The 16225-nt window shown below is 42.8% G+C and overlaps 1 protein-coding gene across 1 annotated transcript in view; it reads right to left on the bottom strand.

Moving 5' to 3' along the window:
• The window catches only part of SLC2A13 (solute carrier family 2 member 13), a 450742-nt gene extending 434952 nt beyond the window's left edge, over nucleotides 1–15790 (bottom strand). Inside the window, exon 1 of the mRNA XM_070454573.1 lies at nucleotides 14972–15790. Coding sequence (XP_070310674.1) covers nucleotides 14972–15527 — 556 coding nt within the window. The 5' untranslated portion in view covers nucleotides 15528–15790. The remainder of the gene's footprint in view (nucleotides 1–14971) is intronic.
• Between the last annotated feature and the right edge of the window lie 435 nt (nucleotides 15791–16225).

The raw sequence follows: 16225 nt of genomic DNA, 5'->3' as shown, positions 1-16225 counted from the left end.
TGGAAAAGCAAGAGAGTTCCAGAAAAACATCTATTTCTGCTTTATTGACTACGCCAAAGCCTTTGACTGTGTGGATCACAAGAAACTGTGGAAAATTCTGAAAGAGATGGGAATACCACTCCACCTGACCTGCCTCTTGAGAAATCTGTATGTCAGGAAGCAACAGTTAGAACTGGACATGGCACAACAGACTGGTTCCAAACAGGGAAAGGAGTACATCAAGGCTATAAATTGTCACCCTGCTTATTTAACTTATATGCAGAGTACATCATGAGAAATGCTGGGCTGGATAAAGCACAAGCTGGAATCAAGACTGCCAGGAGAATCATCAATAGTCTCAGATATGCAGATGACACCACCCTTATGGCAGAAAGTGAGGAAGAACTGAAGAGCCTCTTGATGAAAGTGAAAGAGGAAAGTGAAAAAGTTGGCTTAAAACTCAACCTTTAGAAAACTAAGACCATGGCATCTGGTCCCATCACTTCATGGGAAATAGATGGGGCAACAATGGAAACATGACAGACTTTATTCTTCTGGGCTCCAAAATCACTGCAGATGGTGACTGCAGTCATGAAATTTTAAAAGATGCTTGCTCCTTGGAAGAAAAGCTATGACCAACATAGACAGCATATTAAGAAGCAGAGACATTATTCTGACAACAAAGGTCCATCTAGTCAAAGCTATGGTTTTTCCAGTAGCCATGTATGGCTGTGAGAGTTGGAATATAAAAAAAGCTGAGCACCGAAGAATTGATGCTTTTGAACTGTGATGCTGAAGAAGACTCTTGAGAGTCCCTTGGACTGCACGGAGATCCAACCAGTTCATCCTAAAGGAGATCAGTCCTGGGTGTTCATTGGAAGGACTGATGCTGAAGCTGAAACTCCACTACTTTGGCCACCTGATGCAAAGAGCTGACTCACTGGAAAAGACCCAGATGCTGGGAAAGATTGAAGGCGGGAGGGGAAGGGGACAACAGAGGATGAGATGGTTGGATGGCATCACCGACTCAATGGACATGAATTTGAGTAAACTCCGGGAGTTGTTGATGGACAGGAAGCCCTGGCGTGCTGCAGTCATGGGGTCGCAAAGAGTCAGACACGACTAAGCAACTGAACTGAACTGAGCAGAGCCTGCCCACCAGAGCAAGACCCAGTTTTTCTCATTACAGTGCCTCTGATCAGGAAGCTTACACAAGCCTCTGATCAGAGGGCAGGCAGAAGAAACAAGAAGCAGCAGTCACAGTACCTAAAACAAAAACCATAGTACAGAAAGTCAATCACGATGAAAAAGCATAAAGTTTTGTCCCAGATGAAGGGAAACAACTAAATGAAGAGAAATTAAATGAAACTAAATGCAGAGAAACAACTAAATGAAGTGCAGAGAGGCAACCTTCCAGAAAAAAGAATACAGAATAATGATAGTGAAGATGATCTAGGATCTTGCGAAAACAATGGAGGCAAAGACTGAGAAGATGTAAGAAATATTTACCAAACACCTAGAAAAGAACCAAAGAACAAACAACAGAAATGAACAACACACTGGAAGGAATCAACAGCGGAATAACTGAGGCAGAAGAACGGATAAATGACCTGGAGGACAGAATGGTGGAAATCACTGCCACAGAACAGAATATAGGAAAAAAAAAAAAAAAGAAAAGGAATGAAGATAGCCTAAGAACCCCCTGGGACAACAATAAGCACATCAACATTCGCATTTTAGGGGTCCAGAAGAAGAGAGAAAGAAAGGACCTGAGAAAATATTTGAAGATATAATAGCTGAAAACTTCCCTCACATGGGAAAGGAAATAGTCAACCAAGTCCAGGAAGAACAGAGAGCCCAGGCAGGATAAACCCACGGAGGAACACACCAAGACACACAGTAATCAAACCGACAAAAATTAAAGACAGAGAGAAAACATTAAAAGCAACAAGGGAAAAATAACAAATAGCATACAAGGGAACTCCCATCAGGCTCTCAGCTGATTTCTCAACAGAAACTCTACAGGCCAAAAGGAAATGGCATGATATATTCAAAGTGACGAAAGGGAAGAGCCTATAACCAAGAATAATCTACTCAGCAAGACTTTATTCAGATTTGATGGAGAAATCAAAAGCTTTACAGACAAGCAAAAGTTAAAGAGAATTCGGCACCACCCAATCAGCTTTACAACAAAGGCTAAAGGAACTTCTCTAGGCAGCAAACACAAAAGAAGGAAAAGACCTACTGAAAATAAACCCAAAACAATTAAGAAAATGATAACAGGATCATAGATATTGATAATTACCCTAAATGTAAATGGATTAAATGCACCAACCAAAAGACATACTCTGGCTGGGTTGATTAAAACACGTGCATGTATGCACTTCCACTTACCACATCATTCTGCTTGACCTACCATCCCCCCCCCAATCATATGTATTTATTTTATATTGTTAAAGTTAATCATGTTCCCATTATGGCCTGCAATTGTAATTATCTTTTATTTTTTGTCTGGCTATTGATTGTGAAAACTGATGAACATCTTTTACTATTGTGATTATGTAACTATTACTCACTTAATACCACTGCATCATGATTGGGCAACAGAAAAATAATAGAACTCTCTATCACCAGAATTAGGATCTAATAGAAAAACCTGTAATGACTTTTTAAAATTCAGATGCATGTCAAGATTATCTTGAAATTTTTTGAAAACTACAAATGCTCAGGTGTTAATTTTTTTCTCCAGGGCTCCAGATGTTGCTAATGAGCAGTCATGTTTAAAAAACAACTGGACTCTATGATGATTTTTACTTTTATCTAGTTTGTTTCACTTTTTCTATTTCATATTCAGTGCTCCCATTTCATTTAGTTTATGTTCTCCAATTTCTCTTTTTCTTTTGGATGTTCCTTCTCAAGCCTTATCAACTGTAGCAGAAAAGCTTTTGTGTATAAATATAAATATGTATAATATATATGTTTTAGAAAACTTATGATTTTTTGCCTAAAAAATATGACATTTTTCTGGCTTACTTCGCTCTGTATAATGGGCTCCAGTTTCATCCATCTCATTAGAACTGATTCAAATGAATTCTTTTTAATGGCTGAGTAATATTCCATGGTGTATATGTACCACAGCTTCCTCATCCATTCGTCTGCTGATGGGCATCTGGGTTGCTTCCATGTCCTGGCTATTATAAACAGTGCTGCGATGAACATTGGGGTGCATGTGTTTCTTTCAGATCTGGTTTCCTTGGTGTGTATGCCCAGAAGTAAGCCAGAAAGATAAAGACCATTACAGTATACTAACACATATATATGGACTTTAGAAAGATGGTAACGATAACCCTATATGCAAAACAGAAAAAGAGACTCAGATGTATGGAACAGACTTGTGGACTCTGGGAGAAGGCGAGGGTGGGATGTTTCAGGAGAACAGCATTGAAACATGTATATTATCTAGGGTGAAACAGATCACCAGCCTAGGTTGGGTGCATGAGACAAGTGCTCGGGCCTGGTGCACTGGGAAGACCCAGAGGGATCGGGTGGAGAGGGAGGTGGGAGGGGGGACTGGGATGGGGAGTACATGTAAATCCATGGCTAATTCATATCAATGTATAACAAAAACTACTGTAATGATGTAAAGTAATTAGCCTCCAACTAATAAAAATTAAAAAAAAAAAAAAATATGACATTTTGATTCCACTTGCTTGACACACTATGAACAGAATGATAGATTTGATTTAAAAATAGATATGTAATAACCAACAAAGGTTTACTGTATAGCATAGGGAGCTATAGTCAATATCTTGTTATAACCTATGATGGAAAATAATTTCAAAAATAATATATGGTTTTTTCTATTTGTATAACTGAATCGCCTTGCTTGCACCTGAAACATTGTAAGTCAAGTATACTTCAATAATATATATATATATATTTTTTAAAAACTTTATTGCTGAAAAACATTAATCATTATCTGAGCCTCCACCAAGTTCTAATCTTTTCCAAAGGTAACAAAAGATCACTGATCACAAGTCATCATAACAAATATAATAAAAATGAAAAAGCTTGAAATATTGCAACAATTACCAAAATGTGACACATGGACACAAAGTGAGCAAATACACTGGTGAAATGACACTGATGAACTCAGTGCGGGAATGCCACAAAACTTCACTCTGTAAAAAGCACAATGATCTGTAAAGCACAATGAAGTGTGCTGGTAATAGTGTTATCTCACTAGGTTATTATGAAAATTATGTGAATATAAGTAAAACATTTAGAAGAGTATCTGGCACAGAGTAAGCAGTACATGAAAGCTAAGATATCACTTCCAGGATGTTGGCAGCTAAATCAATTTCCAAGTCATGTTCTGCCTTGAAATGACTAGGGAGATACTAAAATCAGTAGAGAAGGATGCTGCTGCCACCATGATGCTGGGCACTGTGGCCCTGGGGTCCCAGCACTCTGCTCAGCCTGTTGTGAAACGAGGCTTCGGCTGTGTGGATTTAGATACGTATTCCAGAACACACCATTCTAAACAATGGCGCCAATATTTAATAAAAGACCTCGGTGTGAATCATGCTGTAGTCCCCACCTGAGTTTAGACTTATCTGTGACATTTGGCTGTTTTGTTTCTCTATACATCCAGGGAAGTTAAATTTCATATGTGGAAAATGTTTCGGGGTTTTCTGCTGAGTACAGATTTTCCTTCCATGAAAGTTTCCTCTATAGAAGTGTTGCTTCCTCTTCACTATGAAGTCAAAGAAAAAGAAAAGCAAGGACATGAAAAGAGGTGCATACAGGAAGGAGGCATAAAGGAACCAAGTTCTATCAGGAAGAAAAAGAAAACCAGTATTATGTGCTTCTGAGTAAAGATGGTGAAGACTGCTTGCTATGTGAGATTTACCAGCAGGTTCTACATCACCAGAGGTATTAAACCCAAAGACATTAGTGTGACTCAGACTATGTTCTTACTGTGAGCTTAAAATACAGAAGAGGGAAGTATGGATGGATGAAAAAGAAAAATGTTTAAGACAGAAGTCATGTGAACAACATCACAGAACTCACATTAACACTCACGTCATCTCACTGACAGCTCACACAAGGAAGGTCATGCAATACTACTAGGCAAACATAATTAGGTCATAAGTCTAACAGTAACTCTATACTGTCAACTCCAGCAGACATAAAATGTGGAGTTAAAGAGGGGTGGGGCACTGCACATAATGTTTATGAAACAAGGAAACAGAGGTCAAATGAAGCTTTACTTGACCTGTCAGTTGCATACCAGTAGAGAGCATAAATCCAATACAGAAATTCTGCTTTAAAAGAACATAAAACTGAAACAAATTGTGGGGGCTGGGGAAGGGAACAAAGGTGGTTACAAAAAAAAACAGCACTAGCTGATTATCTAAAAATCTGTCTGATTCTAACTTTATTTACCTTAAATAAGTTTTTCATTGATATTAGTCTTAGCATTGCATGACTTTTTAATCAAACAAGATTTTAAATTTGCTTTGCATTAAAGGACACAAGTTCAAAGTACTCTTTGAAAGAAGACTGATATTTTTGAAAAGTATTACTCAATAGGCCATAATATACTCATTAAAAGCTGCAAAGCAGCTACAAACGGTGGTCCAGTAAAGGCAGTACTGGCACAGAGGGCGACAGAGAAGAAACTGGTGTAAATTTAAGATGAATTCAGCAAACCCGGTGCTGTATAGATTAACAAATCCATTCTCGGTAAAGGTTTTGAACACCAGTAAATGTCTGAATCGAGACACTCTTTGATATGCCCCACACAGATGCTAAATCATCACTTACAATTAGCAGTAAATGCCAACGCCATAGGAAAAGGGCGAAATTACATTCTGTGCTTTTTGGCTATGGACATGGTAACAATGGTTAACAGTATTACATTCTTATACTCTGCTTCTTCACAGCATCCCTGTCTGTGTGTTATGCATGGGAGATATAAGATCACAGACAACAATCAAATGAAGCAAAACGTGCAAACTCACACTCTCAATCCTTTTGTACCTAGCCATACCTGAAAACTCTGATTGTAGGTACAACTTTGCTAAATAAACTCATAAAAAATATAACTGCATAAGTGAACGTGAAAGTCACTCAGTCATGCCCGACTCTCTGAGACCCCATGGACTATACTCCATATATATACATATGGAATTCTCCAGGCCAGAATACTGGAGTGGGTAGCCTTTCCCTACCCCAAGAGATCTTCCTAACCCAAGGATAGAAACCAATAACTGTATGAAGGATATAAAAATAAGATTACAGTGGAGAAATCCAATAAACTCTTGAGTTTGCAAATCTGTGTCTATTTGAAATTTGAGTCTTCAAGTTAAAAAAGTCTGGTGTTAAGTAGTAGAGCAGGAATATTGGCAAAAGCCTGGTCCTGACTGAAGACAGGGATGAGACCAGAGGAACCAAAAGAACCTCTGATGAAACCAAAATGTAAACAATACCATTTTCAGAATGGGTATGTGATAAGCTAATTTTGTTGTAACTAGTCAAGGAAAATGAACCCATAAAACAAATCAGAAACCTCTGATTTCTGCTGCTTCTTTTACATGAATCATTGATTCCCAATATATTTATACATTCTAATTATAGATTGAACAATTATGCTCTACAACTTGGTATCTTTTATGTATTTCAAAGATTTCTGTTGAAGGGTCCTGTGACTCCTCCTATTTCAGTAATTCATGACTGCATGTTTTAGCCACCCAGTAGTAACTGTCTCAGCAAAGGACTTCTAATACTACAAAATTCAAAGAAGCAAGAGGTGTCAAAGGAGAATCAAAATTGAGTCAGTACTGTTAAGAGAGCGCTTTTAAATAGAGCTGGCAGCCATTAAGAAAATGCATTTCTCAGCCTGGACAGAATCTGACCTTTGACCTGGTAAAGTCACACAGAACACCAGCCAGGAACTCAAGACACTTCATGGACCCTTACTCTAATTCTAAGGGCTTCCCTGGTGCCTTGGTGGTAAAGAACCCACCTGTCAATGCAGGAAATGCAGTTCAATCCCTGGGTCGGGAAGATGCCCTGGAGAAGGAAATCGCAACCCACTCCAGTATCCCTGTCCGAGAAATCTCATGGACAGAGGAACCTGGCGGGCTACAGTCCGTGGGGTCAGAAAGAATCAGGCGCAAATCAGCCACTGAGCATGCAGGCACTCTAATTCTACTGATTCCCTAAGGATCGATACTTTCCACCTTGAATGGAGACAATCACAAATCTTACCAGGCAGCTTTTAGCAACCTCATGATCTTTTGCCTTTACTTAACTCTTTCTCTTCCTTGGAACACTCTTTCAGGGTTACCAGATTCTGTATGTACCGAATCACAGCTCTTAAGACCCTAAATTAACTTTTTTTTCTTATTTGCAGCCTCCTGCATTTGGGGGGGTTGACAGAAGTTTGAAGAAGAAAGTAAAAGTTTAAAAGCAGAATGGTTTAAAATAAAAAAAAAGATTCAACGGATATTAATCTGGTATCATTTACAACTGAAAATCCCCAAAGACGCTCCCTGCATAGCCAACACCAACTAAACCCTATTCAGCCTAATCCTCCCACAAAAATCATCCCAGTGTCATGACTGACCCATCACCACCCTTCAGTCACTTTTTGCTTCATATACTGCTTGGATTTTTTGGTGTCTTTACACTCACTGTTTACTCGAGCTTAAACGCTCACTAATTGAAAAGAGCAAAAGACTCTAAGGTTCTGTTTTTTTAATTCTGATTTTGCATTAGTGTCCTCATCACTTAACTGCTATATCTTGTTTTATTGCATACCTTGCTTTATTGGGCTTTAAAGACACTAAATGTTTTACAAAATGAAGGTCTGTGGCAACCCTTGATGGAACAAGTCTATTGGCACTATTTTTCCAGCAGTACTTGCTCACTTCAAGTCTCTGGGTCACATTCTGGTAATTCTCACAATATTTCCAACTCTTTCGTTATGATTATAATTGTTACGATGAACGACAATCAGCGATCTTTGATGTTGCTAAAGCAATTGTTTTGTGGCACCACAAACCAGACCACAGAAGATGGGAACTCTGTGTCTGTTCTGATTGGACAGGAATCACTGGCTCCCCAGCCTCTCTCCCATCTCCCAGGCCTCCCTGTTTCCCAGAGACACACAATATTTAAATTAGTCCAATTAACATCCCTGTGTTTAACAGTTTCTAAGTGTGAGAGTGAAGAGAAGAATCACAGGTCTCTTACTTTAAGTGAAAGCTAGAAATGACTAAACTCAGTGAGGAAGGCATGACTCAAGCCAAGACACGCCACAGGCTAAGCCTCTTGCACCAGTGAGCCAAACTGCAAAGGCAAAGTAGAAGGACATTACAAGTACTACTCCAGTGAATAAAACTCTCCAAGCCAGGCTTCAACAGTACACGAACCATGAACTTCCAGATGTTCAAGCTGGATTTAGAAAAGGCAGAGGAACCAGAGATCACACTGCCAACATCCACTGGATCACAGAAAAAGCAAACAGAATTCCAGAAAAAAATCTACTTCTGAATTATTGATTACGCCAAAGACTTTGACTGTGTAGATCACAACAAACTGTGGAAAATTCTTACAGAGATGGGAATACCAGACCACCTGACCTGCCTCCTGAGAAATCTGTATGCAGGTCAAGAAGCAACAGTTAGAACTGGACATGGAACAACAGACCGGTTCCAAATAGGGAAAGGAGTATGTCAAGGCTGTATATTGTCACCCTGCTTATTTAACTTATATTCAGAGTACATCATGCGAAATACCGGGCTGGATGAAGCACAAGCTGGACTCAAGAGTGCCAGGAGAAATACCAATAACCTCAGATACACAGATGACACCACCCTTATGGCAGAAAGTGAAAAGGAATTAAAGAGCCTCTTGATGAAAGTGAAAGAGAGTGAAAAAGCTGGTTTAAAACTCAACATTCAAAAAACTAAGATCATGGCATCTGGTCCCATTACTCCATGGCAAATAGATGGAGAAACAATGGAAACAGTGAGAGACTTTATTTTGGGGGGTTCCAAAATCACTGTGGATGGTGACTGAAGCCATGAAATTTTAAAAGACGCTTGCTGCTTGGAAGAAAAGCTATGACCAACCTAGACAGCATATTAAAAAGCAGAGACATTACTTTGCGAAGGTAATGTCTAATTACCTTTGTCTAACAAAGGTCCGTCTAATCAAAGCTATGGTTTTTCCAATAGTCATGTATGGATGTGAGAGTTGGACTATAAAGAAAGCTGAGCACGGAAGAATTGATGTTTTTGAACTGTGGTGTTGGAGAAGACTCTTGGGAGTCCCTTGGGCTGCAAGGAGATCCAAACAGTCAGTCATAAATGAAATCAGTCTTGAATATTCATTGGAAGAACTGATGCTGAAGCTGAAGCTCCAATACTTTGGCCACCTGATGTGAAGAACTGACTCACTGGAAAAGACCCTGGTGCTGGGAAAGATTGAAGGCGGGAAGAGAAGGGGACAACAGAGGATGAGATGGTTTGATGGCATCACTGACTTGACAGACATGAGTTTGAGTAAACTCCGGGAGTTGGTGATGGACAGCGAGGCCTGGTGTATTGCAGTCCATGGGGTCGCGAAGAGTTGGACACAACTGAGTGGTTGAACTGAACTGAACTGAACTCTGGTGAATACAAGAACAATAAGAAAGCAAAACAGCCCTATTGCTAATTCAGAGAAAGCTGTAGTGGTCTGACAGATGATCAACCCAGCTAAAATATTTCCTTAAGCCAAAGCCTAATCCAGAGAAGGGCCTGTGTGTGCGCTCAGTTGCTCAGTCACGTCCAACTCTTCGTGACCCCATGGGCTGTAGCCCGCCAGGCTCCTCTGTCCATGGAATCCTCCAGGCAAGAATACTGGAGTGGGTTCCGGGGATCTTCACGACCCAGGAATCGACCCAGGACTCCCACATTGAAGGCAGATTCTTTACCATCTGAGCTACAAGGGAAGACCAAGAAGGGCCTCTCTTCAATTATATGAAGGTTAAGAGAAGTGAGAAGGATGCGGAAGTGTGAAGCTAGCAGAGGTTGATTCATTAAGCCCAAGGAAAGAAACCCTCTCCAAAATACAAAAGCACAAGGTGAAGCAGCAAGAACTGATAGAGAAGTTGCAGCAAGGAACCCAGAAGACACAGTTAGGATAAGTAATGAAGGTGGCTACACTAAACAACAGATTTTCAGCATACACGAAACTGCCTTATATTAAAAGAAGATTCCTTCGAGGACTTCTATAAGAGAAGTCAATGGCTGGCTCCAGGGTTTCAAAGGACAGGCTGGCCCTCTTGTCAAGGGCTAATGCAGCTGGTGACTTTAAGTCAAAGCCGATGCTCATTTACCATTCTAAAACTCCCAGGGCCCTTAAGAATTAGGCTACATCTACCCTGCCTATGCTCTACAAATGGAACAAAGCCTGGATGATAGCACATCTGTTTACAACACGGTTTCCTGAATATTTCAAGCCCTCTATAGAGACCTACTGCTCAGAAAAGATTCCCTGCAAAATATTACTGCTCACTGACAATGCACCTGGTTACCCAAGAGTTCTGACGATGTACAAGATTGATGTTGCTTTAATGCCTGCTAACATAACATCCTGCTAACATGGATCAAGGGGTAATTTCGACTTTCAAGTCTTATTTAAGAAATACTTGTGTAAGCTTATAGCTGTGGTCGGAACCCACACTATCTATGAGGTATGCATCCAGCAAAAGGGGACCTGTTTCTAGAGCTAAAAGGATTAAAAGAGATAACATGTGTAAAAACAGCAGGGTACCTATCCCATACTAAAGCAGTAAAAAATAATAGCTTCTTTCATGGATCTCTGTAAATCTGTTAAACTCCTACTCACCCTCCAAACCCCAATTTAAATATATCTCCATAAAACCTCCTTAATTATTTGTTCTATTTTCTTCCTCCCCAAAAATGCAATTGCTTAGTCTTCTGTTTCCCATGGGAGTTACAAAACCCTCTACTGTATTAAATGCTTGTTGATGGCCTTTCTGTTCCATTAGAGAATGAATACCTCCAGGGTGGAATTTTTATCTAACTACTGCCTACTCCAAAAGTTAAAGAATCAATAATGAAACTTAATTAGCATTTATTAAACAAGTAAATGATTTCATTATACTATTACAAACTAAATTCCATCACCTCCACTAGCTTGGTTCATCATGATGCTCTCCATCTATATGCCATCACTCCAAGGTAAATAGATGGAGAAACAAGGACAGACTATCTTCTTGGGCTCCAAAGTCACTGCCGATGGTGACTGCAGCCATGAAATTAAAAGATGCTTGCTCCTTGGAAGAAAAGCTATGACCAACCTAGATAGCATATTAAAAAGCAGAGACATTACTCTGCCGACAAAGGTCCGTCTAGTCAAAGCTGTGGTTTTTCCAATAGTCATGTATGGATGGACCATAAAGAAAGCTGAGCACCGAAGAATTGATGTTTTTGAACTGTGGTGTTGGAGAAGACTCTCTAGAGTTCCTTGGACTGCAAGGAGATCCAACCAGTCAGTCATAAAGAAAATCAGTCCTGAATATTCATTGGAAGAACTGATGCTGAAGCTGAAGCTCCAGTACTTGGGCCACCTGATGTGAAGGACTAACTCATTGGAAAAGACTCTGATGCTGGGAAAGATTGAAGGCGGGAGGAGAAGGGGACGAGAGAGGATGAGATGGTTTGATGGCATCAGTGACTCAATGGACATGAGTTTAAGTAAGCTCCAGGAGTTGGTGATGGACAGGGAAGCCTGATGTGCTGCAGTCCATGGGGTTGCAAAGAGTAGGAAACAATTGAGCGGCTGAACTGAAATGAACAAACTAAAACCCTTATAGAGTCTTTCAAGCATTCCACAGTACCCTAAAAAAAAAAACAGTCCTTACATACTTTGATACCCTATCAGCAATGTAATTTTTTAATGCTTCTGCTTACCATACACTCATTTACTCATCAAGTAGAAGTGCCTCCTGCAGGCTGAGAGTACTGTACACTGGTGAACAAAATGAACAAAAAACCCTGTCCTTATGGGCTTTATGTTTACCACAGGTAAATCTGTAGAAGAAAGAAATTTCCATGACAAATATACCGGAAGACACAAAGTTATTCTTCAATATTTACTAAATATCAAAAAGATAATAAAAATCAAAAACCTCCTGACACACAAAATCTAACTACTTTAAAAAGTATGATATAAATTCAGATTCAGTGTAGTAAACAAGTAAAACTAATTTTGTATCCCTAAAAAAAAAAAGCTCATCCTAAGGATTCATTTCCTTGTAGCTAAAAGTATTTGTAACTTCTTTTTTGAATGGTTACTAGTCTTTGTGAGTTTTAAGAATTTTACAAATACAATTACAAGCATCGCATAGATCCTAATTTGAAAGGTGGTGATGTGTAACGTGGCCTCTTTGAAAATCTGTTTATAACCTTAAAACATTCTTCAATTTATAAGTGAGGAGAGCTTTTCACGCAACTTTATATGGGGGCTTCCAGTCTAAGCGGTGTTCCTCCGCAAGTAAGACAGGCTCTGCTGCTGCTGCTGCTGAGTCGCTTCAGTCATGTCCGACTCTGTGCGACCCCATAGACGGCAGCCCACCAGGCTCCCCCGTCCCTGGGATTCTCCAGGCAAGAACACTGGAGTGGATTGCCATTTCCTTCTCCAGTGCATGAAAGTGAAAAGTGAAAGTGAAGTCGCTCAGTCGTGTCCGACTCTTAGTGACCCCATGGACCGCAGCCTACCTGGCTCCTCCGTCCATGGGATTTTCCAGGCAAGAGTACTGGAGTGGGTTGCCATCTCCTTCTCTAAGACAGGCCAATACCAGCACTAAATGAACTAGCTGCAATATCAGGCAAGCACCCTGGTGCCAGAGACACAGATGCTGCTCTTGCACACCAGCCTTTCTCCAACCTTATCTCTTGGTTCATCCTCTTTGCTGCATCCACCTTGTTCCTCAAGTATGGCCTATGGTTTCCTTTCTTTGCTCATTCCCAGGTTTGGCCTAGAAAGTCCTTTCCTTATCTCTACTGTCAAAATACTACTTATCAACATACCATTTCCATCTGGAAGAGCTTAGGCTTTTCTCTCTTGGGGTAACTGTACCCTCTTTTAATTAACAACCCTCTCTGTGAGCCTTTCTTACAGAGCTTAGCTAGTTCTACCTTGCTCTAACCCTAACCAGCCACTCTTACTGAAGCATAAATGTTCCTCACTGTTCTGCTCATCTGGAAAGGGCCCTTAAACACACAACAGGGGCTTGATTTTCCTATCAGATAAAAGACTAAACATAATACCCAAATATACAATACTTGCCATAGCTAAACACTAGGAAACTTCACTGAGAGATCTCTGCAAAACAGTATTGAATTCCAAAATCACAAAAAAAGACTCAGTCTTACTGAACAAATCTTGCTACCTAAAATTACATTATTTCAATATCAGAAGAAACAAAAAAAGGTAATCTGTTGTCCCATGCAGAGAATGCTGAGAGGAGGATCCTGAAGGCACTAGGTACTTCTTACAGAGAGGTTTCATTTCTATTGTACCTTTTGGTCATTTTAGGCTTTAATAAGCCAACTTAACATTTAACTGAGTGCCTTACCCTGCTTCACTAATTAACAGTGCAATCAACAAACGAAAGGGAAATCAGTAATAACCAATTCTGGATATAAAGTGCAGTGAGCTGGGTTTCGGGTTATGGTTCCTACATGTGGAGTTGTATAAATAGGGTTCTCTCCCCCATAGAGTCTACAGAGAAAAGGTGAAAAGCATAAACGTCAAACAAGTGGTGAATGGACAGATCACCAGGAGCCCTAGTTTAAAGGGCTCTTTCATCAATCCCCAGCCACAGGGAAGAAACACTTCAACAGCACCCTAAAGGAAACAAGAAACTGAATCATGAAAGGAAACAATAAAAAAGCATCAGCGGCATGCCTTACAAAAATTACTAGTGAGGTTTAAGTCTCAACCCCCACTTTTGTCTCAAAAGTGCTTTCTAATAATACTGCGCACATTCCAAACAGCTTCCATCTGCCAAGAACTTACCAACTGCACCTCCGCTGCTCAGCAGCCAGGGTGAAAAACCAATCCCAAGGGAACCTCAATGCCTTCATTTTGGCAGAAAACTGCTAACATCTACCTTGCTGGGCATTTATCCACAGGCCGAATAGTTTCAAAGTGAATTTAAGAGGTGAACAAGACCCAAGGGAAAGCAGGAGAGACAAAACAAAAAGGAGAATGGGTGAACACAGATTTAAAGGAAAAGGTCAGAAAAACAGAAAAGTCAAGAATTTATGGGGGGGGGGGGGGAGGAAAGCAAAAGGCAATACAAAAAGTAAATTCAAAAGAAGAGAATAAAATAATACTCTACCCTAAAGATAAATGACTCGAGAAGGAAAGTGAGGAGCAGCAAAGAGAGTCCAGATGACTTGAGGAACTTTAAAAATTCTCTTACTGTGTCTTTTTAGACTGATTGGATTCGGAGTTGGGAATCCTAGAAAAGGCAAGAGTCTAGATCCAGCAAGGGAGGAAAAAATGAGACAAGGTTGGAGAGTAAAGATATCCTGCCTCCTAAGCTCTTAGATAGACATCAGGTAGGGCTGAATCAAGGAAACCGCTGGTGAGGAGCCGGGTTCCGGGAAGGGCTTAGAGAGGCAACGATCACGCGGATTCACTTGCCCGTGGGCGACAGAGTCCACGTGGGCTCGGGGAGACCACGGCGCTCCCCCACCCCCACCCCCGCCCCGGGGGCAGACTGCGAGGCCGGACTAACAAACAGATGGGCTCTCGGAACGGGCGCAAGAGCAGCGAAGTATCCTCGGGAGCTGGCCACACTCGACGGGGACCCTGAAAGGGGGACAGGAACGCAGCGACCAGGGGCAAGGGCGGAGTCGCCGGGGGCCCCGCAGGCGCTCTTGGCGAAGCCGGAACTCACCGATGCCGAGCCCCACAACCAGGCGGCCGGCGAGCAGCGTCTCCTTGTTGTTCGCCGCGGCCAGCACCGCGGAGCCGGCGGTGAAGAGGGCACTGGCCAGCAGGATGGCGGCGCGGCGGCCGAAGACGCCGTTGAGGGCCCCGCCGGCCAGCGCCGAGACGGCGGCCGCCCCCACCGTGCTGGACACGAGCAGCTCCTGCCACATCGCGTCCAGGCTGAGCTGCCGCTTGAGCAGCAGCATGGCCCCCGACACCACCCCGGTGTCATAGCCGAACAGGAAGCCGCCCAGCGCCGAGAAGACTGCCACCACGTACACGAAGGCGGGGGTCTCGTCCTGCTGGAACTGCCGCCGCGCTGCGCGCTCCAGGTCCCCGACGCCGCCGCCGCCCGCGCCCGCGCCCTGCAGGCTGGCGCTCGACTCCGCGGCCGCCAGAAGGCTGCGCTCCCCGGCCGTGCTCGCCGCGTCCGGCTCCTGCTGCTTCCTGCGGCGCTCGCCCATGAGGCTGCTCAAGCTCCGCAGAGTGTACTCCACATTCTCGCTCGCCTTGCGGGACATAAGGCAGGGGCCCGGGGCTGCCCGGGAAAACGAGGCTCCGCGGGCTGGCGGTCTCGGAGGGCTGGACAGCCCGAGCGGGCACAAGGAACCGCCGCCTTCCTCCTCCCGGCTCCCGCTCCGCTTGCCACGGTAGCAGCCGCCGCCGCGGCCACTCCGGGGAGAAAGTTGCTGCCCGCCGGCCCCGGCTCTGCGGAGTTGGAGCCTGGCGGGTCTCACTCCAGACTCACGCCCCGCGCCTGCCGAGCTGGCGCTGCGGAGCAGGCGGGAGGTGGGGCCGCGGGTCACGTGCAGCCCCAGCCGGCGGGGCCGGCCCGAGACGCCCCGCCCCTGCCCGGGCGGTGCCAGCCTCAGCCCACCCCGGACCCCCAAACCCCACCTCCCGATCGAGCGCGACCTGTGACCTAGGCTCCTTCTAACGTGGCTCTCAGTTTCTTAACTGCTCCGAGTCCCTTGGTTTGGGGGTTGCAGCTGAGGTGTTTGCCAGCCCGGTACTAGGCTTCCAGATCCGGAGAAACAGCTTACGATGATTGCACGGTTTCGAAAGGCGAGGAGAGAACCACTTAGAAAAGCCTGAGGATGGCCAAGGCTGGAAGGGCCTAGGAAAAAACATCCTTTTATGGCATATAGCAAGTACCCTTCCTTCCTTTTATAATACTATGATATAAATGAATCTGTTCCGGAGCAATTCAGTTTCGCCA

The sequence above is a fragment of the Odocoileus virginianus genome, chromosome 24 (genome assembly GCF_023699985.2).
Source record: "Odocoileus virginianus isolate 20LAN1187 ecotype Illinois chromosome 24, Ovbor_1.2, whole genome shotgun sequence".
Classification (NCBI taxonomy): domain Eukaryota; kingdom Metazoa; phylum Chordata; class Mammalia; order Artiodactyla; family Cervidae; genus Odocoileus; species Odocoileus virginianus.
Note: the sequence above shows the minus strand (reverse complement) of the source record. Positions and strands in the feature narration are given on the sequence as shown.